A 25,964-nucleotide genomic window follows, 5' to 3' on the forward strand; every position below is an offset into this window, starting at 1 on the left:
CATATAATATATAATATATTATATATATTACACACACACATACACACACACACATATATATAGTCCTCACCCAAGGATATTTTTTCATTGCTTTTTAGAGAGTGGAAGGGAGAGAGAAACATCGATGTGAGAGACACACATAGATTGGTTGCCTCCTGCACATGCCCTGACCAGGGCCAGGAATCCAGCCTGAAACCGAGGTACATGCCCTTGGTCGAAATCAAACCCAGGACCCTTCAGTCCACAGGCCGATGCTCTAACCACTGAGCCAAACTGGCCAGGGCATAAGTGTCTATTTTAATTTGATAAGATTGCTACCTGACAAGGTAGCTCAGTTGGTTAGAGCATCTTCCTGATAGGCCACGGTTGTGGGTTCGATCTCATAGTCAGGGCACAAAAAAGAATCAACCAGTGAATGCATAAATAAGTGGAACAACAAATTGATTGATCTCTCTCCCTTCCTCTCTCTAAAAATAAAAAATAAATACAAATTTAAAGAAGACTGCCTAGCCATTTTCCAAAGTCACTGGACCATGCTGCGCTGCCACCAGAAAAGCATGGGCTCTGTCCAGTTGCCCCACATCCCCATCAGCACATGGTGTTGTTTTTGTTGCCATCCTGGTAGGCATGTGTGGCATTTCGTGGTAGTTGCCATGGTGTTGATGGACATTTTCATGAAGTCTAATTTATCCTGTTTTTTGTGTGGCTAGTGCTTTTAGTCAAATTATTAAAAACAACTGATTAGATATACTTGACAATTTAATTGCTAAAAAAATGTCCTCTGGAGTGACAGCAGTGTTTGTCCTCAGTCTCCTCATACCCAGAATTCCCCAGACAAGGTGGGACGTAAGGTGGAGTCACAGCACCCACATGTACACACAGACACACACAGCTACAGCCACCAAAACAATTAGCAAAGGAGCCAGCACACGTCGGAACATCCTATCAGAGAGGGCAGAATCCCACGTGGTGCCCTGTGCCCTGAGATGGGCAGGCCAGGCAGGCTTCCAGGAGGAGGCGTGGAGGACTCTACTTCTCCATCTTGCTGTTTCCTAACCTTGGGTGGGGGCAGGAGTTGAGAACCAGGGAGATTTGGGGAGACATTCACACCCACATACACATATATCCCAGCAGCAAGGCCTCTCAGATCTGGGGTTAAGGAGGGAGGCTGGGGACCCTGGCTCCCCAGAGTGTATGGGCAGGGCCCCCAGAGCCCTGGTATGTCCATTTATCCATCTTGTGATTCCAATGTCCAAAGTGCCCCATCAGAGCAGGGAAGGTCCCTCCTGGGGCTTACATGACCGATTCCTGCTCAAAGGTGTCAGCATCCTCAGCAGGTCTTGGGTAGTGTTTGAGGAGGGGGTTCCCCTCCTCGATGGGGACTGGCATGGGAGCCACAGCTGTCTCAGTCTTCACCTGGATCAACCTGGGCACGGGGCTCTGAGCCTTTGTCTGATCCACATAATGTTGGAGGAGTCCCGCCCCAAAGGCGTCACCTTCCACGTTGATGACTGTACAGGACCGGTCCCTGAAGGGGGAGGAGTGACGGCGAAGTGAGTGCAAGGGGGGCGTTCAAGGCCGGGCTCTCTCCACCCTCTCTCCCTGGAATCATGAAGTCCCCACACACCATCCTACACAGAACCCTATTCTACAAACCTGGACGCAGGTCATCCCCCCATCCCCTCAGGATGCCAAGCATCCCTACCTCCTAGAACCTCAAAGCCCCTGCCCCCTGTCCCCTGGAGTGCCAAAGTGTCCCATTGTACTTCCTCTGCTTTTGAATCCCAGAGATCTCCTGCTCCATCATCTTTGGGCCCCAATGACCCTTCTTCCAATAAAACACAAGACTTGCTCCTTCTGGAAGCTCGAAGTCACCCCCTCCTTTTCTTGGGGCCCCAGAAGAGCCTCCAGCCCTTAAATGCGGTGTTCTCCCTCAGGCCTTTCTCCTTCTTAGAATCCCAAAGACCTTCTTTCCTCTTTATGTTCTGTGTGTGTGTGTGTGTGTGGCATTTTAGGAAATGGACCTACAATTCACATACCATAAAATTCACCCTTTAAAAGTGTACAACCCAGTGGTTTTTAGTATATTCAGAATTGTGTAAACATCACCACTATTTAATTCCATAATATTTTTATCACTCCAAAAGGAAACCCCCACACCCACTAAGCAGCTATCCCCCATTTGCTCCCATCCCCCAGCCCTAGGCAACCACCAATCTGCTTTATATATGTTTGCCTGTCCTGGACACATCATAGAAATGGAGTCATAGATGATGTGGTCCTCTGTGTCTGACTTCTCGCTCAGCGCATGTTTTCAACGTCACCCGCGTGGTAACATGTGGGTGCGAGGGCTTGGCTCCATGGTGCATTGTATGGATAGGTGATATTTTCTGTATCTGTTCATCAGTTGATGGACATTTAGGTTGTTTCTACCTGTTTGCTATTATGACTAGTGATTAATAGAATAATATACTATGAACATTTCTGTACAAGTTTTCATGGACATATTTTCAATTCTCTTGGGTACATACCTAGGAGTGATATTGCTAAGACATATGCCAATTCTATATTTAACTTGAAACCAAACTGTTTCCAATCTTTTATACTCTTATTTACTTTATTATTATAATTTTTTAAATATCTTTATTGATTTTTAGAGAGAGGAAGGGAAAGGGAGAGAGAGATAAACAACAGTGATGAGAAAGTCATCACTGATCGGCTGCCTCCTGTACGCCCCCGACTGGGGATTGAGCCCGCAACCTGGGCATGTGCCCTGACCGGGTATCAAACTGCAATCTCCTGGATCCTAGGTCGATGCTCAACCGCTGAGCCACCCCTAGCTGGGCTCCAATCTTTTATACTCTTAGTAGATTAATCGAGATACCTAACAATTATGTATACAGCATTTACTACTTACTAGGGGCTCTTACAAGGGAGTTGTATGTATTATGTCATCTCCCCACTTCACAGATGGGAGAAACTGAGGAGTTTAACACTTGCCCAAGTTCATACTAGCTAGCAATGGTGGCCCTAAGTTTTGAACACAAGCAGTAGCCTGACCTAAGAGTCCACCCTATTACCCACACTACGTTTCTGGGGTGGTTCTTAGAAGCCCCAAGATCCCTCCCTTCCCTTTGACTCGAATGCTCATGGTCCCACCCCCTTGCCTCTAGAACTCCGGCCTTCCCTCCTCTTCGGCCCAAAGGCTCTCAATGACCCTCTTGCTCATCCCCTTTCCCGGGAGTACCCCTGACCCCCCTGAAGCCCCAAACCCACACTCACACTAGCCAGTCCACAGCCAGGATCAAGGAGATGTCAACTGGTAGGTTGATTGCCTCCAGGATGATGGCCAGAGTGAGGACACCTCCAGCAGGGATGCCTGCGGTGCCCACGCTGGACGCTGTGGCCGTGATCCTGGGGAGGAGAGGGAAGGTCAGGGAGGCGTCACCTTGTAGGAGAAGCTACCACGAGAGCCCTGCTCTCCCAGCCCATGTCCATTCTCAGGGGAGGGCTCAGCTGGCTCAGGGGTCCCAGCCACAGTCACCCAGCACTCACAGGATGGTGATGATCTGCACGAAATCCAAGGGTTGCTGGTTGATCTGTGCAATGAACACAGCGGCCACACACTGGAAGAGTGCGGCACCATCCATGTTGACAGTGGCACCGATGGGCAGGATGAAGCGGCAGATATGCTTGGAGACGCCATTCTTCTCCTCCACGCACTTCATCATCGTCGGTAAAGTGGCAGAGCTGCCAGGGACCACACCTCTGAGTGAGCTCCCACAGGGTCCCCAGGCCTGGCCCACCACCCACCAAGCCGCACCCACACCACTCTGCTCACATGGCCCCTCCTCCCTGGCCCAAGTCTAGGCACCCACCTACCAGCTACCACCCCCACCCCCACCCCCGGGCCCCACCCACAGCCTTTCCAGCCACCTTGCCTTTCTCATTCCAGGGCCACAAGGTACTAGGGATCCCACAGACTACAGTCATTCCAACTTGTAGGCGTCCTGGACACCCTGCTACTCAAAATACACACAACATTTCATACCTAAATTCTGTAATGTCTCAGAGCTCACTGACCCCACCTCCTGCTATCTCCACCAATAATAGACCTCAGCTAAGAATTATTAACTCTCTTGGGGGAGCCACCATATGGATGGTCCCGTTCTCATGGGACAGGGTCAGCAGAGATGGGTGAATTACCCAAGAGAAGGCGGAAAGAGCTCCCAGAGGTTGGATCCAGCACTAGAGTCCCCCAGGGCTGGGCCTTGGCGGGGAGAGGGGTTCTCAGGAAGGGAGGAAGAAATCTCTAAAGCAGTAGTTTCCTTATTTTAGGGGGGCCTGGGGAGTGGGGGTTAGGTCCAAGACCCTGTGAGAAACTTAGGAAAGGAGGGACCATGCACCCAGGCCCAGTGTCCCCAAACAGGGTACACGGGCCTTCAGACTTGTGATGCCTGCTCCAGGTCCCTTAGCTTCAAAATCTCGCCCTGGTCCGCCCCGAGGTCACACCTGGAGGAGGTCCCGAAGGCGGTGGCCAGCGCTGCCGTGATGCCCCACAGGAAGCGGTAGGGGTTCTTCCGGGTGAAGACGAAGTAGATGAGGGGCAGCACCAGGAGCCCGTGGATCAGGTGGCCCAGCACGCAGCACAGGACGTATTTGCCCAGGCTGCTGAAGAGCATGCCCACGTCCTCCATCTCCACGATCTTGCTGGCCACCAGGAACAGGATGCCCACGGGGGCATACCTAACGAGCCAGGAGACAGATGGCAGCCTCTGACCACGCGCCCCAGGCCCAGGCACTGTGCCCACACACCTGCCCACAGCCTCCCTGCAAGTCAGGTGGCGCCCCGAGCAGCGTGTGCAAACCCAGCACCTCTCCTGCCCGCCTCCTCTGTCCCCTTGGACACAGTGTAGCTGGGAGGTAAAAGGAGCCTGGGTGCTGCCATCGCCACTTGGAGCAGGGTCACCAACCATATTTGGACTTAACACTTGACCGAGAAAGAAACATGCACCATGTGTGAGTCGTTTATGTTTCCTGGGTTCCTTTGTTACAGCAGCTAGTATGACTTAAACTGATATAATCTCCCACCACGTCATGAAAAATAAAAAGACCAAGACTCAGGTGTTGGTAACAGCTCCGAGGAGTGAAGCATTTGCGATGTGCTAAGCCCCTGAGCGTGACTGAATCTTCACCTCAAGGGAGCTCCTATTTCGAGTCTCTTACAGCCACCTGTGTGCCTGGGCTTGGCCAAATACCCATGTTCTGGCCAGTGGGATGTGCCAACAAATTATACAAGTCAAGCACTTGATAAATATTAGCTAACATTGTTTTCTATAAGCCTGCTATAGGTCAGCCATGTCCCAGGCACTTCACACGTATTAATTTTTGTGCCTGGTCCGCTCAACCCCATTTTCCAGGTAGGGAAATTGAGGCACAGATGGATAAGTAAGTTGGGTAGGGCACAGCAGGGAAGTGGCCGTGCCGGGATGGGAGCCCAGGCCACCCAGCTGCAGAGACTGCTCTTGCCCACACATCACCAGCCTTTCCAGCAAAGTGCTTTTATTAGTCAAAAGGCGCTTGATTCCTGCACAGCAGCTTCCTTAGGTGAGATGTCAGCTGCACTGGAATCGGTGGGTGGGGGTGTAGGATGTATTAAAGATGCTGCAACCCTACCCCCTCCCCATTTCTGACTTTCTAGATCCAGGGTGGGGCCTGAGAGTCAGTGTGAGACTGGGGAGGGGACAAGTATGGAAGCCAGAGGCCTGTGCATATGTTTTTTCTCATTCACTAAGGTCATTTAACAAAGCTCATAATGGTAATAGTTGTAGCTCATATTAAGTCATGCTCGGTAAGTGCCACGCTTTTAAGGCACTTTCTAAGTGATTTCTTTACCTATATCCAGTCACTTGTTTCATCTTCATGATATCTCTAGAAAGCAGGTGCAATTTTAGATCACTGATCCAGAGGCAGACATTTGATTACCTTTAAATCTCTACAACTGAGATGTGTTAGCCAAGCTGTGGCTATAGCTTGGCTGTCTTTTTGTCACCTCCCAGTAAAATCAAGGTGCCAGTAGCAGTCTAAGCTTTCATGGGCTACAGCACTGTCCTTATTTTATAGATGAGGAAATTGAGGCACAGAGAGGGTAAGTCACTTGCCCAAAGTCACACAGCCATGGAATGGTTGATGCTGGATTTGAATCCAGGGCATCCGGCTCTAAGAGTGCCCAGAGGGTCTTCCCACCTTACACCCCGAGTCCCCTCTCCCACCACCTACCACATGATCCAGGAGACCAGCACCATGGTGGCGTCGTTGAAGGAATTGAAGAAGCGGATGAGCAGCTCTCCCTCAGACCCCAGCTTCCGCAGGCACACGCCAAAGGTGATGGCAAACACCACCAGGCCCAGGATGTTCATACCCTCCACCTCATTCCCCACAGGCACCTTTGGGCAAGGAACATATGGAGATGGGAGGCAGAGATGCTCAGTCAACTGGCAAAGTCACTGAGGGCCTGTCCTAGCCAGTGCTGAGACCCACCAATTTGGGTCCCTTCCTCCCAAGGCTCATGGTACAAGGCCACAGGAAATAGACCTATGGCCAGGGACCACCCAGAGTGGGCAGGGTTGAAAGTGGAGAACCTGGGGGAGTGTGGGAAGTCAGGGGTATGGGTAATCTGGTAGGGCTTCCTGGAGGAAGGGGCTGAGACCTGGAGAACAGGAAGAGTGAACCAGGTAAAGAGGGGTGGCAGAAGGTTCTAGAGAGAGGAAATAATTTGCAACAGGCTAGAAATGAGAGCAACTTGGGCATTCAAAGAGCAGAAAGAAATCCACTGGGTCTGGAGTGCAGCGAGCCGGCAGACTCATGAGATAAGACGGGGGGACGGTGGCGAGGGGGGCAGGGGTTGGACCTTGAAGGGTCCCGTGAACTGTGGCGAAGAGCCTGGGCTTTCTTTTTCTTCTGGGGACACCAGGGAGCACCACGGGACTCTGAGCAGTGGAGAGGCAGGGTCAGCTTTGTGCTTTGGAAAGACCACTGAGGCTGCCGGGCCTGGGGCAGAGCAGGGAGGCCAGGCCAAGATGGGGTGTGGGGAAAAGAGGAGCCTGGACCACGGTGGGCAGTGGGGAGGGAGAAGACGGGTCAAAATGGAGATTCCAGAAAGGTAGAAAGACAGAAATTGGGGAGGGGCTGCACAGAGTTGGAAACAAATTGCACACCAAATGTTACAAGACCCAGGGAGTAAACAAAGGCTGGGGCGGGAACAATAATGGGCCAAAGGGTGGGGTCTCCCCACCCTTCTCCCGCTCTCACCTTCACCTTGGTTCCATTGAGATCTTTCTCTTTATAGGAGGTAGCGTACTGCAAGGGGGGTTGGAAAGAGGCTGTCAATAGTCATCGAGGTCCCCCACCCCATACTGGCACCTCCAATGCTCAAAGCCTGCCCTAAACATCCCTTTACACATGATCTCATTTCATGCCACCAGCAACCCACTGATAGGACTCTTCATGCCTGTTTCCAGAGGCAGAAGCCGAGGTTCAGAGAAGTAAAGGTACTTGCCCAGCATCACACAGCTAGAATTAGGACCCAGTGGGGGCTGAGAATCCATATTCTCATTTGTGGATGAGGGGTGTGGATGCGTTTCAGAGGTCACCCAAGAACCCTGCAATATTCCCGGTAAGTATGTGGGCAGGTACCACCACAATCAAGCACCAGGGGCCTGCAACTGGCTGGCTTCCTCCCTGCCTGCCCCCCACCCCTGGGGATACCGGAGGACTCACTGAGCGGAAGGCCGCAGACACCAGGTTGGAGGGGAAGATATTTCTGCAGAGATAGACATGGGGGCGAGGTTATTAGATCCCACGGGGGGGGGTCAGGGGTGTCTGTGGGACTGGATTGGCCCCTTAGGGTTGGGGGACCTTTGGAGGCCCATTTGTACCCACATATGGCCCCACCGGTTCCTCAGCTCGGTTAGGTCAGGCAGAGCTGACCCTGGCCTGCACGCGTTTTCGGGGCTTCCCAAGGCTGAGCTGGTTTCCTAGGGCCCCAGTAGGCTGTTGTCATAGCCCCAAAGGATTGAAAGGATTGCCATTGAGGGTGAGGAATGCTGGCCTCCCAAGGCAGGCTGGGGCAGGGTCACATGGGGCCTCATCTCCACCCCAGGAAGCAAACTAACATCCTGGACATCTTGCATCAGCCACTGCGTCTGAGAGAGGGGCAGGCTGGGCCTAGGCGCTGGCTGCCAGGTCAGATCTGGGTGTGGGGAAGAGGCGGGGAGAGAGGGAGATGAGACATGGCTGTGTGTGCCATGAATGTGCCTCTGTTCACAAGGCCACTTTTGTGATAGTGTCCAGGTGTGACTGGGTGTGCAGCAGTGTGCCTGAAACCCACTGAGTGTGTGTGAGTCCGACGACAGGCTAGAGTCTCGGGGCGAGATGAAAATAGCAAAGTGGCTACAGGCACTGGAGGAAGGGCTGTATGTCAGTCAGCCCACAAGAGCCCTCAGGGATGAGCACTATTATCCCGTTTTACAGAAAAGGAAGCGGAAGCACAGAAACTTGAAGCAACTTGCCTGGCTAGGCAGTGGCAGAGCTGGGATTTGAACCGGCCAGCTGGCAGCCCTGACCCTGGGCACTCTGACGTCTTCCTCCTCCCCGTGACGTGAGTGTACAGCTGTTGCTGTGGGTCTGTATTTGGTTTGTCAAGTGCTGATATGTGGCTGGGGTGCGGGTTAGTGTTCAGATAGGCGGGACAGTTGAGTGGCCATGTAGGCCTGAGTATGTATGTCTGTGCTGAAAGGACGTCAGTCCCCAGTGGGTATGGGAGTGTGATGGTGCAAGCCCATTTGTCAGTGTGCGACCTCACAGCCGCGGCCGAGTGTCTATGTGCCTTCGTCCAGCTGTGTGTCAGTTGGTTAGAAAGTTGTGCGGCTCCAGATACTTCAGCTGAGTCTGGGAGTAACTATGTGCCAAGGGTGGGTGAATTTTCTTTTGGCACATGGGGGATGCCTGTCCACATAAAGAGTGGGTGTGTCCATCTGTAAGTAAGCTGGTCCTCAGCCAGGCCAACCAGGGCTGGGCCAGGGCCCAGCTAATCTCTCCCAGCCATGAGGTGCCCACCCACTGCAACTTCTGAGTGAGTTTCCCTTCTCAGGCTGAACTGAGGCCCCAAGAGGCTGGGGAACCCGGTTCCGTGATTCATCATTCCCTTCCACCACTTCCAGGAAGTCCCCAACCAACCTGCAGACCCCAAATCAGCAGGCCCCAAAGGCAAGGCCATGGGGATCCAGCAGTCTGTCCTCCTTAAAGGGAGGGAGAGCCATTCTGGCTGGTAGGAGCAAGGGGGGAGGGGGACTTCAGGAAGCAAGAGGCCAGAAGGAAAACAATCTGCCCCCTTTCTAACTGGCCCCCTTCTAGGCAGCCTGGGGGTGGGGAGCACAGAGGGAGGAAATGGAATGGAAAGTGGTGGAGGTGGCAGGACTTACCAGGGACATATACTGGGGAAGCCACCAGGGCCCAGCTGAACTGGGTAGGGAAGGGCGGCCAAAAAGAACCTGGCTGTCTGGGTGACACATGGCATGGGAAGCACTGGGACTAGGAAGAGGGTCTGGTGGGGGTCATTCTGATCTCCTCAGGTCCTCCATGGGCTCCTTGGGTCTCACATCTTTTATCCAGACCCTGGACTCAAACCTTTATCCAGAAGCCCCATCCTGGAGCCCTTGGCCACCCAAAGATCCCCTTGTAAACCCTCAGGATCCCCTCCCCTGACAGGAGAGCTCCTCTTATGTCCCCCAAGACCCCCAGCATTACTTTCCCCTTTCCCTGTAAGACTTCCTTTCTTATCACCCTTATGTGGGGTCCTCCTATATCCCCAGTCCCCCACGTTTATAAGTCTCCTTTCCCAGGAGTCACCCTCTGTACCCTGACCCTTGAAGGACCAGAGCTTCCCCCCCACCCCCCATTCCCTAGAGTTTTCCTGAGGCCCCTGGGGATGTCCCTGCTCTGGACAACCCCGAGTTCCACACACCCTTCCCCTCCGCGTGGCCACCCCAGCCATCCCTGACACCACCGCCCTCCCCACGTGGCTGAAGTCCGCCCCCCTCCGCGGGCTCGTGGGGTCTGACCTCACAAGATCCAGGAAGGAATCCAGCACGTCCTTGCTGGGGGCTTTTCCCGCAGAGTCGGTGTCTCCTGCAGAGGAGTTGGTGGCCAGGACGGCGCCGGGCTGCAGCGCCAGCGCCAAGCTCACGCCGACAGCGGACGCTATCAGCGTGGTGACCAGGAAAAAGAGCAGCGCCCAGGCGCCCAGGCGGCCGAGCGCTTTGGGATCCAGGCTGGCGGCGCCGCCGATCAGGCTGCACACCACCAGCGGCAAGATGATCATCCGCAGCAGGCGAAGCAGCAGCTCCCCAGGGAAGGCGAAGGCCGCCAGGCGCGAGGGGCCCAGCGCGACCGCGCCGCCCGCCTTCGACACCCCGAGCCCCACCGCCACGCCCGCCACCACGGCCACCACCGTCAGCAGCACCAGCAGGTTGGCGCGCAGGCAGCGGAGCACCTGGTCCCGGGATCTGCAGCAGCCGCGTCGTGCAGCAGCTGGGTCCTCTATGGGGACCGGCGCTGGCACACCGCTCGCGGTGGGCTCCCCCTTCAGCTTTGTGGGGTGTCCCTCAGGCGGATTGGCCATCATGATGAACGCCCCGGGGTTCCTCAGCGGCAGGAAGCTGGGAGGGCTTGGGGCTCTTTCCTAGACACCGAAGTCCTTAGAACGCAGGGTTGAGTCACACGTGGGAGCTGGAACTCTGAGGGTTCCTTGGAGTGTGAGTTCACAGCGCCCAAGTTCCTGGCTCTGGGAAGATGGGGTGTCTGAGATCCGGGAGCCCCCGCGCCTCTTGGCCGTGGGAGTGGGAATACAGGAGTTGCTCAGGCTGGGACCTGGGGGCCTTGGCTCCGGAAGGCTGGCGGCACCTGCGCGGCCGAGGTGGTGGTCTTCACGAGGCGAGGTCCTGGTGGCGCAGATCCCCGACGCCGGGATCCAGGAGGCGGGGACCTGGAGTGCCCGGGCCCTGAAAAGGGGGGCTCTGAGGCCTGCGTCCCGGAGTCGGAAACGGAGCTCCGGGAAGAAGGGAACCCGGCGCTTGCGTCCAAGAGGGGAAGTCCGGGCCATTGGGAGAGGCAGGCGGCGGTCCGGGTCCCAGGAGAAAACGGCCGCCGGGCCAGACGAACCCTCCCCGGCGCGGGCGGGGCTCTGAACCGTCCCCGCGACCCTGCCGGGATTAGCCTCCTCCGCGGGGGTGACTCGGCCGCGAGCCAGCCGAGGGCGCGGATTGGCTGCGGGGCGGCGAGTTCGCCCAGGAGGCGGAGCGACAAGCTGGGGATCCAGCCGAGGGCTCCGGGGGGGCCCGCGCCCCGGGAAAGCGCAGGTACGAAGCCCTGAGGCAGAAGCGCCGCCGGGCCTTCATCCCCGCTCATCCTGGAGAAGCCAGCTCCCTGTTGACGAAACTGGATGCGCATACAGGTAACGAGGCTCATGTGGCCCAAACCCCATCATCCGGGCAGGGGATTTGAACTCAGGCGTCTCTGACCCCAGTCTGTGCCCTCAATCCCTAGGGGACACAACAGCTACTCCTACACTTGGCTCCTCCCGAAGCAGAGCCATTTCCTGTTGGGCCCTACGATGGGCGGTACCAGGGATCCAGCAGTGACCAAGGTAATTACAACCCTGTCGTCGGGGGAATCGCAGTCCTGAGGGGCAGAGAGACCCATCCCATGACGCAGAGTGTGGGATGGGGCAGCCCAGAAGGGGTGCTTGACCCCGCTTGGGGTTTAGGTAGGGCTTCCTGGAGGAGGAGACATCATAGTTGGGGTAGGAAGGGGTTGGACCAATCCTAGGGAAAGAGAATTCCAGACAAAGGGAACAGTATATACAAAGCCACAAAGTTGAAAACAGTCTAGGTTTCCAAGCACAGACCTAACCTAGTCACCCCACCCTCTTAGTGGCCTCAGTGGCATCCCTCAGGATAAAGTCTAAACTCTTCAACAGGCATCTGTCAATTCAGTAATACATTCCTTTAGTCATTCAACAAACCACATTCACAAAACGGAACGCTGAGAGATGTCACATAGACTTGAGACAGGTGGGGAACTTTGTCTCTAGTTCAATTCTGGTCAAGGACACATACCCCTCTGCCCCCCCCCCCTTTGTTACCACCTCCTCCCTCCCCTCCCCTCTAAAAAATAAAATCAATTTAAAAAAATACCCTGGGGTGAGGATTAACAATCAAACCCAAAAAATGCACTGACTATCTCTGAAAGAATTTGTGGCCTGGCTCAGCAGGAGGTGACGGTTCGAGGCAGCCGATCAATGACTCGTCATTGATGTTTCTCTCTCCCTCTCCCTTCCTCTCTCTGAAATCAATAAGAATACATTTTAAAATAAATAAATATCGATGTGTCTCTCTCACATTGATTCTGTCTGTCTCACATTGTTTCTGTCTCTTTCCTTGTTCCTTCCAAGCTCTGTAAACCAATGGAAAAAATATACTCAGGTGAGGATAAAAAAAAAAAAAAGAATTTGTAGAAAGTGCTAAAAGTGGCCTCTTTCAGGAAGGAAAGCAGCGGCTTCCTTAGCTTTGCAGTTTGGCATGGGCACTGCATCTCACTGCTGAGCAGTTGTATGACCTCAGGCAAATCACTAATTTTTTTTTTTTTTAGAGACAGACATTGATTTGTTGCTCCACTATTTATGCATTTAATGGTTGATTCTTGTATGTGCCCTGACTGGGGATCAAACCTGCAACCTAGGCGCATCAGGATGACACTCTAACCAACTGAGCTACCCAGTCAGGGCCCAAGTCACTCAATTCCCCCACCTCAGTTGGCTCGGCTGTGAAATGGGTATAGTAGTAGCATCTGTCTCACAGATCATGGAGGCATGAACCAAGTTCATGTGCATAAAGCATTTTGGTTGGTGCCTGGCAAACCACTCTCTCCTGTATTTTAAGCCATAGCCTTTTGCGGTCAACATTGTACCTATGGCAAGTGTGAAAGGCCCTTCCGTGTGTCTTTCAGACAGAAGCACAGGCCCGGGCTTCCCCCAGAAGTGTTCAGACCCCAGGGGCCAAGGGCACAGGGAGCCTGAGAGGCTCCAGGTGGGACCCAGCAGCTGGGTTTCAGGTGCTGCTGCAGCAGGTGGCCAGGCTGAGGACAGGAACCTTCTGGCAGCCCTGCTGATAATCGGGGCCCCTGGGGTATGCAGAAATGGTTCAGGCCAGTTGGGCAACGTGGGAGGGCAAGCTTAGCTCAGTCACTGCCCACCCACTCCCAGCACAGGGGTGCCAGACAGGAGGCAAGATAAGGGAGGGGGCTCCAGGACTCAGGGACCCCAGAATCCCAGAACCTCGGGGAGTGTGGGGTGGGTCCAGGCCAAGAAGGGAAGGTTTGAGGGCTTGGTCCAGGATTGGCCAGGAGTGTCCCACCCTCTGCCCTCGCCACACTTGGAGAGGAAAACATACCAACTGATTTCAACCGACTTTCTTCCCACTCAGCCAAAGCTACGCAGATTTAGATTTCATCAATGGGGGGAACAAAGGCCTGGGACTCCAAGCAGGAAATGAGCCCTGGCTGGTGTGACTCAGTTGGTTGGACGTTACCCCAGGCACCAAAAGTTCCGGAGTTCAATCCTGGTCAGGGCCCTAGCTAGTTTGAGCGTCAGTGGTTAGAGAGTGAGCCACTGGACTGAAGAGTCATGGTTTGATGCTGGTCAAGGGCACGGACCCCTGGGTCGGGAGGCCACCAATTGATGTGTCTCTTTCTCTGTCTCTCCTTTTCCCTTCTACTCTCTTTAAAATATCAAGGGGAGAAATATTCTAGGGTGAGGATTTACAAGAGGAAAGGAAATGTGTAACACACTCCAGTAACTCACAAGACAGGATCCTGTTAGAACAGGTGAGCTGCGACTGGTGTCGACCACATCCCAGACTCACACAGGACTTAAAATGCTTGCAAACTTAAAATAGTTTTTTATTTAAATAGCAAATTTGAGGTTAAAAGAAAGAGCAAGCCCTTGTTGGGACTATTCGCAGTGAGAGTTCAGGTATCGAGGGATACCTGCATTCTTATGTAGGTGCTGGTGGAAAGCAAATTTCTTACTGTGACGTGTACATTTTTAACTGGAAGATAATACACATAGGGTAAAATGCACACATCTAAGTGTACAGGTTAACTAATTTTTCCACGTGTTTATATCTGTGTAAACATCACCCATATCAAGACATAGAACATTGGCTGTATCATAGGTTCCCTTGTGCCCTCTCCCAGGCCATGAGCACCTGCTAGGCCACTACTGTTCTGATTTCTCTAGCCTGTCCTAGGCCTTCATATAAATGGAACTATATAGTATGTACTGTTTCTGGCTTCTTTCACTCAAAATACTATCTGTGAGATGCATCCAAGTTGAGTACAGTTGACCCTTGAACAACATGGGGATTAGGGGCCCCAACGCCCCATACAGTCAAACTTTTGACTCCCCCAAACTTAAGTTGTCCCTCAGTATCCGTGGTACACTGGTTCCAGGACCCCCCTGAATATTCAAATCCACGGATGCTCAAGTCCCCTATACATGTGATGTAGATCAATGCATACAGTTGGCCCTCCACATCCACAGACTCCCAACACATCAAAACAGTACAGCTATTTATTGAAAAAATCCATGTATAAGTGGATCTTCATGCAGTTCAAACCCATATTGTTCAAGCGTCAACTGTATATCAATACTTGCTTTTTTTGCCAAGTAGCCTTCAGTCTCATGACTGATAATTCTACAGGTTATCTAGGTGACTTCCTTCTGAATTTTGGCAATTATGAAGACAGCAGCTGTAAATATTTGTGTGCTGGTTTTGTGTGAGGTTTTCATTTCTCTTAGGAGTGGGGCTCCAGAGCTGTATGGTAAATGTATATTTTAATTTGGTAATATTGCCTTAGCCGCCCTGACCATTACCTAAGGCTAATATTGCCTTAGCTCAGTAGGTTAGAGGGTCCTTCCAATAGGCTAAGGTTGTGGGTTCGATCCCTTAGTCAGAGCACAACTAAGAATCAACCAATGAGCCCTGGTCGGTTTGGCTCCATGGTTAGAGCGTCGGCAGGTGGACTGAAGGGTCCAGGGTTGGATTCCAGTCAAGGGCACGTCCTTGGTTGTAGCTCGGCCCCAGCTGGGACGCGTGTGGGAGGCAGCCAATCGATGTGTCTCTCACATGGATGTTTCCCTTCCACTCTCGGAAAAAGCAATGGAAATGGAAAAAAATATCCTCAGGTGAGGGCTAAAAAAAGAAAAATCAGCCAATGAATGCATAAATAAGTGGAACAAGTCATCACTTCATCTCTCTCTGTTCCTCTCTAAAAATAAAAAATAAATAAAATTTTTAAAAAATATATCCTTATTGATTTCAGAGAGGAAAGGAGAGGGAGAGAGAGATAGAAACATCAATGATGACAGAGTCAATGATCGGCTGCCTCCTGCATGCCCCCCACTGGGGATCGAGCCCGCAACCCGGGCATGTGCCCTGACAGGAAATCGAACCCCGATCACCTGGATCCTAGGGCGACGCTCAACCGCTGAGCCACGCCCGGCCGGGCAAAAATAAATAAAAATTTTTAAAAAGACTACCTAGCCATTTTTGAAAGTCATTGGACCATGCTGCATTGCCACCAGAAAAGCGTGGGCTCTGTCCAGTTGCCCCACATCCTGGTCTTCACATGGTAGCATTTTGGCTTGTTGCTATCCCAGTAGGTGTGCATGGCATCTCATGGTAGTCGGCCACGGTGTTGATGGGCAGACATTTTCATGAAGTCCAATTTATCCTGTGTCTCCCTATCCCCAGAATTCCTGGAACAGGGTGGGATGTACCGTGGAGTCAGAGCACCCGCACATATACACACACACAGACACACACACCTAAAGCCACCAAAATAACCAGCAAAATAGCCAGCACACATCGGAACATCCTATCAGAGAGGGCAGAATCCCACGTGGTGCCCTGTACCCTGAGATGGGCAGGCCAGGCAGGCTTCCAGGAGGAGGCGTGGAGGACTCTGCTTCTCCATCTTGCTGTTTCCTAACCTTGGGTGGGGGCAGGAGTTGAGAACCAGGGAGATTTGGGGAGACATTCACACCCACATACACATATATCCCAGCAGCAAGGCCTCTCAGATCTGGGGTTAAGGAGGGAGGCTGGGGACCCTGGCTCCCCAGAGTGTATGGGCAGGGCCCCCAGAGCCCTGGTATGTCCGTTTATCCATCTTGTGATTCCAATGTCCAAAGTGCCCCATCAGAGCAGGGAAGGTCCCTCCTGGGGCTTACATGACCGATTCCTGCTCAAAGGTGTCAGCATCCTCAGCAGGTCTTGGGTAGTGTTTGAGGAGGGGGTTCCCCTCCTCGATGGGGACTGGCATGGGAGCCACAGCTGTCTCAGTCTTCACCTGGATCAACTCGGGCACTGGGCTCTGAGCCTTTGTCTGATCCACGTAATGTTGGAGGAGTCCCGCTCCAAAGGCGTCACCTTCCACGTTGATGACTGTACAGGACCGGTCCCTGAAGGGGGAGGAGTGACGGGAAAGTGAGTGCAAGGGGGGCGTTCAAGGCCGGGCTCTCTCCCCAGTCTCTCCCTGGAATCATGAAGTCCCCACACACCATCCTACACAGAACCCTATTCTACAAACCTGGACGCAGGTCATCCCCCCATCCCCTCAGGATGCCAAGCATCCCTACCTCCTAGAACCTCAAAGCCCCTGCCCCCTGTCCCCTGGAGTGCCAAAGTGTCCCAAGTTCATACTAGCTAGCAATGGTAATGCTGGGATTTGAACACAGCAGCCTGACCTAAGAGTCCACCCTATTACCCACACTACGTTTCTGGGGTTCTTCTTAGAAGCCCCAAGATCCCTCCCTTCCCTTTGACTCGAATGCTCATGGTCCCACCCCCTTGCCTCTAGAACTCCTGTCTTCCCTCCTCTTTGGCCCAAAGGCTCTCAATGACCCTCTTGCTCATCCCCTTTCCCGGGAGTACCCCTGACCCCCCTGAAGCCCCAAACCCACACTCACACTAGCCAGTCCACAGCCAGGATCAAGGAGATGTCAACTGGTAGGTTGATTGCCTCCAGGATGATGGCCAGAGTGAGGACACCTCCAGCAGGGATGCCAGCAGCTCCCACACTTGACGCTGTGGCCGTGATCCTGGGGAGGAGAGGGAAGGTCAGGGAGGCGTCACCTTGTAGGAGAAGCTACCACGAGAGCCCTGCTCTCCCAGCCCGTGTCCATTCTCAGGGGAGGGGTCAGCTGGCTCAGGGGTCCCAGCCACAGTCACCCAGCACTCACAGGATGGTGATGATCTGCACGAAATCCAAGGGTTGCTGGTTGATCTGTGCAATGAACACAGCGGCCACACACTGGAAGAGTGCGGCACCATCCATGTTGACAGTGGCACCGATGGGCAGGATGAAGCGGCAGATATGCTTGGAGACGCCATTCTTCTCCTCCACACACTTCATCATCATCGGTAAAGTGGCAGAGCTGCCAGGGACCACACCTCTGAGTGAGCTCCCACAGGGTCCCCAGGCCTGGCCCACCACCCACCAAGCCGCACCCACACCACTCTGCTCACATGGCCCCTCCTCCCTGGCCCAAGTCTAGGCACCCACCTACCAGCTACCACCCCCACCCCCACCCCCGGGCCCCACCCACAGCCTTTCCAGCCACCTTGCCTTTCTCATTCCAGGGCCACAAGGTACTAGGGATCCCACAGACTACAGTCATTCCAACATGTAGGCGTCCTGGACACCCTGCTACTCAAAATACACACAACATTTCATACCTAAATTCTGTAATGTCTCAGAGCTCACTGACCCCACCTCCTGCTATCTCCACCAATAATAGACCTCAGCTAAGAATTATTAACTCTCTTGGGGGAGCCACCATATGGATGGTCCCGTTCTCATGGGACAGGGTCAGCAGAGATGGGTGAATTACCCAAGAGAAGGCGGAAAGAGCTCCCAGAGGTTGGATCCAGCACTAGAGTCCCCCAGGGCTGGGCCTTGGCGGGGAGAGGGGTTCTCAGGAAGGGAGGAAGAAATCTCTAAAGCAGTAGTTTCCTTATTTTAGGGGGGCCTGGGGAGTGGGGGTTAGGTCCAAGACCCTGTGAGAAACTTAGGAAAGGAGGGACCATGCACCCAGGCCCAGTGTCCCCAAACAGGGTACACGGGCCTTCAGACTTGTGATGCCTGCTCCAGGTCCCTTAGCTTCAAAATCTCGCCCTGGTCCGCCCCGAGGTCACACCTGGAGGAGGTCCCGAAGGCGGTGGCCAGCGCTGCCGTGATGCCCCACAGGAAGCGGTAGGGGTTCTTCCGGGTGAAGACGAAGTAGATGAGGGGCAGCACCAGGAGCCCGTGGATCAGGTGGCCCAGCACGCAGCACAGGACGTATTTGCCCAGGCTGCTGAAGAGCATGCCCACGTCCTCCATCTCCACGATCTTGCTGGCCACCAGGAACAGGATGCCCACGGGGGCATACCTAACGAGCCAGGAGACAGATGGCAGCCTCTGACCACGCGCCCCAGGCCCAGGCACTGTGCCCACACACCTGCCCACAGCCTCCCTGCAAGTCAGGTGGCGCCCCGAGCAGCGTGTGCAAACCCAGCACCTCTCCTGCCCGCCTCCTCTGTCCCCTTGGACACAGTGTAGCTGGGAGGTAAAAGGAGCCTGGGTGCTGCCATCGCCACTTGGAGCGGGGTCACCAACCACATTTGTCAGGACTTAACACTTGACCGAGAAAGAAACATGCACCATGTGTGAGTCGTTTATGTTTCCTGGGTTCCTGTTATAGCAGCTAGTATGACTTAAACTGATATAATCTCCCACCACGTCATGAAAAATAAAAAGACCAAGACTCAGCTCCGAGGAGTGAAGCATTTGCGATGTGCTAAGCCCCTGAGCGTGACTGAATCTTCACCTCAAGGGAGCTCCTATTTCGAGTCTCTTACAGCCACCTGTGTGCCTGGGTTTGGCCAAATACCCATGTTCTGGCCAGTGGGATGTGCCAACAAATTATACAAGTCAAGCACTTGATAAATATTAGCTAACATTGTTTTCTGTAAGCCTGCTATAGGTCAGCCATGTCCCAGGCACTTCACACGTATTAATTTTTGTGCCTGGTCCGCACAACCCCATTTTCCAGGTAGGGAAATTGAGGCACAGATGGATAAGTAAGTTGGGTAGGGCACAGCAGGGAAGTGGCCGTGCCAGGATGGGAGCCCAGGCCACCCAGCTGCAGAGACTGCTCTTGCCCACACATCACCAGCCTTTCCAGCAAAGTGCTTTTATTAGTCAAAAGGCGCTTGATTCCTGCACAGCAGCTTCCTTAGGTGAGATGTCAGCTGCACTGGAATCGGTGGGTGGGGGTGTAGGATGTATTAAAGATGCTGCAACCCTACCCCCTCCCCATTTCTGACTTTCTAGATCCAGGGTGGGGCCTGAGAGTCAGTGTGAGACTGGGGAGGGGACAAGTATGGAAGCCAGAGGCCTGTGCATATGTTTTTTCTCATTCACTAAGGTCATTTAACAAAGCTCATAATGGTAATAGTTGTAGCTCATATTAAGTCATGCTCGGTAAGTGCCACGCTTTTAAGGCACTTTCTAAGTGATTTCTTTACCTATATCCAGTCACTTGTTTCATCTTCATGATATCTCTAGAAAGCAGGTGCAATTTTAGATCACTGATCCAGAGGCAGACATTTGATTACCTTTAAATCTCTACAACTGAGATGTGTTAGCCAAGCTGTGGCTATAGCTTGGCTGTCTTTTTGTCACCTCCCAGTAAAATCAAGGTGCCAGTAGCAGTCTAAGCTTTCATGGGCTACAGCACTGTCCTTATTTTATAGATGAGGAAATTGAGGCACAGAGAGGGTAAGTCACTTGCCCAAAGTCACACAGCCATGGAATGGTTGATGCTGGATTTGAATCCAGGGCATCTGGCTCTAAGAAGTGCCCAGAGGATCTTCCCACCTTACACCCCGAGTCCCCTCTCCCACCACCTACCACATGATCCAGGAGACCAGCACCATGGTGGCGTCGTTGAAGGAATTGAAGAAGCGGATGAGCAGCTCTCCCTCAGACCCCAGCTTCCGCAGGCACACGCCAAAGGTGATGGCAAACACCACCAGGCCCAGGATGTTCATACCCTCCACCTCATCCCCCACAGGCACCTTTGGGCAAGGAACAGATGGAGATGGGAGGCAGAGATGCTCAGTCAACTGGCAAAGTCACTGAGGGCCTGTCCTAGCCAGTGCTGGGACCCACCAATTCGGGTCCCTTCCTCCCAAGGCTCATGGTACAAGGCCACAGGAAATAGACCTATGGCCAGGGACCACCCAGAGTGGGCAGGGTTGAAAGTGGAGAACCTGGGGGAGTGTGGGAAGTCAGGGGTATGGGTAATCAGGTAGGGCTTCCTGGAGGAAGGGGCTGAGACCTGGAGAACAGGAAGAGTGAACCAGGTAAAGAGGGGTGGCAGAAGGTTCTAGAGAGAGGAAATAATTTGCAACAGGCTAGAAATGAGAGCAACTTGGGCATTCAAAGAGCAGAAAGAAATCCACTGGGTCTGGAGTGCAGCGAGCCGGCAGACTCATGAGATAAGACGGGGGGACAGTGGCGAGGGGGGCAGGGGTTGGACCTTGAAGGGTCCCGTGAACTGTGGCGAGGAGCCTGGGCTTTCTTTTTCTTCTGGGGACACCAGGGAGCGCCACGGGACTCTGAGCAGTGGAGAGGCAGGGTCAGCTTTGTGCTTTGGAAAGACCACTGAGGCTGCCGGGCCTGGGGCAGAGCAGGGAGGAGGCCAGGCCAAGATGGGGTGTGGGGAAAAGAGGAGCCTGGACCACGGTGGGCAGTGGGGAGGGAGAAGACGGGTCAAAATGGAGATTCCAGAAAGGCAGAAAGACAGAAATTGGGGAGGGGCTGCACAGAGTTGGAAACAAATTGCACACCAAATGTTACAAGACCCAGGGAGTAAACAAAGGCTGGGGCGGGAACAATAATGGGGGAAGGAGGGGTCTCCCCACCCTTCTCCCGCTCTCACCTTCACCTTGGTTCCATTGAGATCTTTCTCTTTATAGGAGGTAGCGTACTGCAAGGGGGGTTGGAAAGAGGCTGTCAATAGTCATCGAGGTCCCCCACCCCATACTGGCACCTCCAATGCTCAAAGCCTGCCCTAAACATCCCTTTACACATGATCTCATTTCATGCCACCAGCAACCCACTGATAGGACTCTTCATGCCTGTTTCCAGAGGCAGAAGCCGAGGTTCAGAGAAGTAAAGGTACTTGCCCAGCATCACACAGCTAGAATTAGGACCCAGTGGGGGCTGAGAATCCATATTCTCATTTGTGGATGAGGGGTGTGGATGCGTTTCAGAGGTCACCCAAGAACCCTGCAATATTCCCGGTAAGTATGTGGGCAGGTACCACCACAATCAAGCACCAGGGGCCTGCAACTGGCTGGCTTCCTCCCTGCCTGCCCCCCACCCCTGGGGATACCGGAGGACTCACTGAGCGGAAGGCCGCAGACACCAGGTTGGAGGGGAAGATATTTCTGCAGAGATAGACATGGGGGCGAGGTTATTAGATCCCACGGGGGGGGTCAGGGGTGTCTGTGGGACTGGATTGGCCCCTTAGGGTTGGGGGACCTTTGGAGGCCCATTTGTACCCACATATGGCCCCACCGGTTCCTCAGCTCGGTTAGGTCAGGCAGAGCTGACCCTGGCCTGCACGCGTTTTCGGGGCTTCTCAAGGCTGAGCTGGTTTCCTAGGGCCCCAGTAGGCTGTTGTCATAGCCCCAAAGGATTGAAAGGATTGCCATTGAGGGTGAGGAATGCTGGCCTCCCAAGGCAGGCTGGGGCAGGGTCACATGGGGCCTCATCTCCACCCCAGGAAGCAAACTAACATCCTGGACATCTTGCATCAGCCACTGCGTCTGAGAGAGGGGCAGGCTGGGCCTAGGCGCTGGCTGCCAGGTCAGATCTGGGTGTGGGGAAGAGGCGGGGAGAGAGGGAGATGAGACATGGCTGTGTGTGCCATGAATGTGCCTCTGTTCACAAGGCCACTTTTGTGATAGTGTCCAGGTGTGACTGGGTGTGCAGCAGTGTGCCTGAAACCCACTGAGTGTGTGTGAGTCCGACGACAGGCTAGAGTCTCGGGGCGAGATGAAAATAGCAAAGTGGCTACAGGCACTGGAGGAAGGGCTGTATGTCAGTCAGCCCACAAGAGCCCTCAGGGATGAGCACTATTATCCCGTTTTACAGAAAAGGAAGCGGAAGCACAGAAACTTGAAGCAACTTGCCTGGCTAGGCAGTGGCAGAGCTGGGATTTGAACCGGCCAGCTGGCAGCCCTGACCCTGGGCACTCTGACGTCTTCCTCCTCCCCGTGACGTGAGTGTACAGCTGTTGCTGTGGGTCTGTATTTGGTTTGTCAAGTGCTGATATGTGGCTGGGGTGCGGGTTAGTGTTCAGATAGGCGGGACAGTTGAGTGGCCATGTAGGCCTGAGTATGTATGTCTGTGCTGAAAGGACGTCAGTCCCCAGTGGGTATGGGAGTGTGATGGTGCAAGCCCATTTGTCAGTGTGCGACCTCACAGCCGCGGCCGAGTGTCTATGTGCCTGCGTCCAGCTGTGTGTCAGTTGGTTAGAAAGTTGTGCGGCTCCAGATACTTCAGCTGAGTCTGGGAGTAACTATGTGCCAAGGGTGGGTGAATTTTCTTTTGGCACATGGGGGATGCCTGTCCACATAAAGAGTGGGTGTGTCCATCTGTAAGTAAGCTGGTCCTCAGCCAGGCCAACCAGGGCTGGGCCAGGGCCCAGCTAATCTCTCCCAGCCATGAGGTGCCCACCCACTGCAACTTCTGGGTGAGTTTCCCTTCTCAGGCTGAACTGAGGCCCCAAGAGGCTGGGGAACCCGGTTCCGTGACTCATCATTCCCCTCCACCACTTCCAGGAAGTCCCCAACCAACCTGCAGACCCCAAATCAGCAGGCCCCAAAGGCAAGGCCATGGGGATCCAGCAGTCTGTCCTCCTTAAAAGGGGGGAGAGCCATTCTAGTGGGTGGAGACAAGGGGGGAGGGGGACTGCAGGAAGCAAGAGGCCAGAAGGAAAACAATCTGCCCCCTTTCTAACAGGCCCCCTTCTAGGCAGCCTGGGGGTGGAGAGCACAGAGGGAGGAAATGGAATGGAAAGTGGTGGAGGTGGCAAGACTTACCAGGGACATATACTGGGGAAGCCACCAGGGCCCAGCTGAACTGGGTAGGGAAGGGCGGCCAAAAAGAACCTGGCTGTCTGGGTGACACATGGCATGGGAAGCACTGGGACTAGGAAGAGGGTCTGGTGGGGGTCATTCTGATCTCCTCAGGTCCTCCATGGGCTCCTTGGGTCTCACATCTTTTATCCAGACCCTGGACTCAAACCTTTATCCAGAAGCCCCATCCTGGAGCCCTTGGCCACCCAAAGATCCCCTTGTAAACCCTCAGGATCCCCTCCCCTGACAGGAGAGCTCCTCTTATGTCCCCCAAGACCCCCAGCATTACTTTCCCCTTTCCCTGTAAGACTTCCTTTCTTATCACCCTTATGTGGGGTCCTCCTATATCCCCAGTCCCCCACGTTTATAAGTCTCCTTTCCCAGGAGTCACCCTCTGTACCCTGACCCTTGAAGGACCAGAGCTTCCCCCCCACCCCCCATTCCCTAGAGTTTTCCTGAGGCCCCTGGGGATGTCCCTGCTCTGGACAACCCCGAGTTCCACACACCCTTCCCCTCCACGTGGCCACCCCAGCCACCCCTGACACCACCGCCCTCCCCACGTGGCTGAAGTCCGCCCCCCTCCGCGGGCTCGTGGGGTCTGACCTCACAAGATCCAGGAAGGAATCCAGCACGTCCTTGCTGGGGGCTTTTCCCGCAGAGTCGGTGTCTCCTGCAGAGGAGTTGGTGGCCAGGACGGCGCCGGGCTGCAGCGCCAGCGCCAAGCTCACGCCGACAGCGGACGCTATCAGCGTGGTGACCAGGAAAAAGAGCAGCGCCCAGGCGCCCAGGCGGCCGAGCGCTTTGGGATCCAGGCTGGCGGCGCCGCCGATCAGGCTGCACACCACCAGCGGCAAGATGATCATCCGCAGCAGGCGAAGCAGCAGCTCCCCAGGGAAGGCGAAGGCCGCCAGGCGCGAGGGGCCCAGCGCGACCGCGCCGCCCGCCTTCGACACCCCGAGCCCCACCGCCACGCCCGCCACCACGGCCACCACCGTCAGCAGCACCAGCAGGTTGGCGCGCAGGCAGCGGAGCACCTGGTCCCGGGATCTGCAGCAGCCGCGTCGTGCAGCAGCTGGGTTCTCTATGGGGACCGACGCTGGCACACCGTTCGCGGTGGGCTCCCCCTTCAGCTTTGTGGGGTGTCCCTCAGGCGGATTGGCCACCATGATGATCGCCCCGGGGTTCCTTAGCGGCAGGAAGCTGGGAGGGCTTGGGGCTCCTTCCTAGGACACCGACGTCCTTAGAACGCAGGGTTGAGTCACACGTGGGAGCTGGAACTCTGAGGGTTCCTTGGACTGTGAGTTCACAGCGCCCAAGTTCCTGGCTCTGGGAAGATGGGGTGTCTGAGATCCGGGAGCCCCCGCGCCTCTTGGCCCTGGGAGTGGGAATACAGGAGTTGCTCGGGCTGGGACCTGGGGGCCTTGGCTCCGGAAGGCTGGCGGCACCTGCGCGGCGGAGGTGGAGGTCTTCACGAGGCGAGGTCCTGGTGGCGCAGATCCCCGACGCCGGGATCCAGGAGGCGGGGACCTGGAGTCCCGGGCCCTGAAACGGGGGGCTCGGGACCCTGAGTCTGGGGTCTGGAAACAGAGCTCCGGGAAGAAGGGAACCCGGGGCTTGCGTCCGAGGGGGGAAGTCCAGCCACTGGATGCGGCCGGCGGCGGTCCGGGGTCCCTGGAGAAAACGGCTGTGGGCCCAGTGGAGCCCTCGGTGGCGCGCCACGTTGCTCTGAAGCTGCCAGGGGGAAACTGCGGGGATCAGGTTCCTCCCGGAGGCTGACTCAGCCCCAGCGAGCCGAGGGCGCCGATTGGCTGCGGCGGGACGGGAGTTCCCCCAGGAGGCGGGGCGACAGGTTCGGGATCCAGCCGTGGGCTCCGGGGGGCCCGCGCCCGGGGAAAGCGCAGGTACGAAGCCCTGAGGCCGCGCGAGGAAACGCCGCCGGGCCTTACCTCATCACCGCTCATCCTGGAGAGGCCAGCTCCCTGTTTAGTAATGGGGTAGCCCAGAAGAGGTGCTTGACCCAGCTTGGGGGTCAAGAAGAGTTCCTAGAGGAGACCTCATAGCTGGGGTAGGAAGGGGTTGGACCAAGCCTAGGGAGAGAGAATTCCAGGCAAAGGGAACTGTATACGCAAAGCCACAAAGCTGAGAAGAGCTCAGAAAGTTCCCAAGCACAGATCTAACGTAGTCACCCCACCCTCTTAGTGGCTTAAGTGGTTTTCGGGAGGATAAAGTCCAAACTCTTCAACCAGTCATCTGTCAATTCACTAATACATTCCTTCAGTCATTCAACAAACCACATCCACAAAACAGAATACTGAGAGATGTCAAATAGACTGAGATAGCTGGAGAACCGGGGAGGAGGGCAATAATAATAAATCAGCTGGTCAAGAAATATTAAGCATGTCTCGGTGGCTGAGCATTGACCTATGATCCAGGAGATTGGGGTTTGATTCCTGGTCAGGGCACATGCCCGGGGTGTGGGCTGGATCCCCAGTCGGGGGCGTGCAGGAGGCAGCTGATCAATGACTCTTGTCACTGATGTTTCTCTCTCTCCCTCTCCTTTCCTCTCTCTGAAATCAATAAAGATATATATATATATTTTTTTAAAAAATGCTTTTAAAAAAAAAGAAATATTAAGGAGAAAAACACAGG

General features: G+C 54.5%; 2 protein-coding genes across 2 annotated transcripts; both read right to left on the reverse strand.

Moving 5' to 3' along the window:
• Nucleotides 1-472: 472 nt before the first annotated feature.
• Nucleotides 473-11,245, reverse strand: SLC1A5 (solute carrier family 1 member 5). The gene is made up of 8 exons (XM_087826789.1): nt 10,122-11,245; nt 7,780-7,822; nt 7,312-7,359; nt 6,280-6,446; nt 4,513-4,746; nt 3,556-3,750; nt 3,283-3,414; nt 473-1,528 (listed from the first exon to the last, which is right to left on the reverse strand). The coding sequence occupies exons 1-8, from the start codon at nt 10,682-10,684 to the stop codon at nt 1,294-1,296; spliced, it is 1,617 nt and encodes a 538-aa protein (XP_087682915.1). The 5' UTR covers nt 10,685-11,245; the 3' UTR covers nt 473-1,293.
• Nucleotides 11,246-13,992: 2,747 nt separating this feature from the next.
• Nucleotides 13,993-24,766, reverse strand: LOC107526790 (neutral amino acid transporter B(0)-like). The gene is made up of 8 exons (XM_087826790.1): nt 23,919-24,766; nt 21,578-21,620; nt 21,110-21,157; nt 20,077-20,243; nt 18,320-18,553; nt 17,363-17,557; nt 17,090-17,221; nt 13,993-16,582 (listed from the first exon to the last, which is right to left on the reverse strand). The coding sequence occupies exons 1-8, from the start codon at nt 24,479-24,481 to the stop codon at nt 16,348-16,350; spliced, it is 1,617 nt and encodes a 538-aa protein (XP_087682916.1). The 5' UTR covers nt 24,482-24,766; the 3' UTR covers nt 13,993-16,347.
• Between the last annotated feature and the right edge of the window lie 1,198 nt (nt 24,767-25,964).

The sequence above is a fragment of the Miniopterus natalensis genome, chromosome 18, assembly GCF_054644295.1.
Source record: "Miniopterus natalensis isolate mMinNat1 chromosome 18, mMinNat1.hap1, whole genome shotgun sequence".
NCBI lineage: Eukaryota > Metazoa > Chordata > Mammalia > Chiroptera > Miniopteridae > Miniopterus > Miniopterus natalensis.

Coding starts and splice junctions, on each gene's coding strand:
- SLC1A5 (XM_087826789.1), bottom strand. CDS start 10,684: ATGATGGCCAATCCGCCTGAGGGACACCCCACAAAGCTGAAGGGGGAG. Junction 6,447..7,311: donor TCAATGGAACCAAGGTGAAG/GTGAGAGCGGGA, acceptor CCTTGCCCAAAG/GTGCCTGTGGGGAATGAGGT. Junction 3,751..4,512: donor GCCTTCGGGACCTCCTCCAG/GTGTGACCTCGG, acceptor GGTCCCTGGCAG/CTCTGCCACTTTACCGACGA.
- LOC107526790 (XM_087826790.1), bottom strand. CDS start 24,481: ATGGTGGCCAATCCGCCTGAGGGACACCCCACAAAGCTGAAGGGGGAG. Junction 18,554..20,076: donor CTGGTCTCCTGGATCATGTG/GTAGGTGGTGGG, acceptor CTGGCTCGTTAG/GTATGCCCCCGTGGGCATCC. Junction 17,222..17,362: donor GTGCAGATCATCACCATCCT/GTGAGTGCTGGG, acceptor TCTCCTCCCCAG/GATCACGGCCACAGCGTCAA.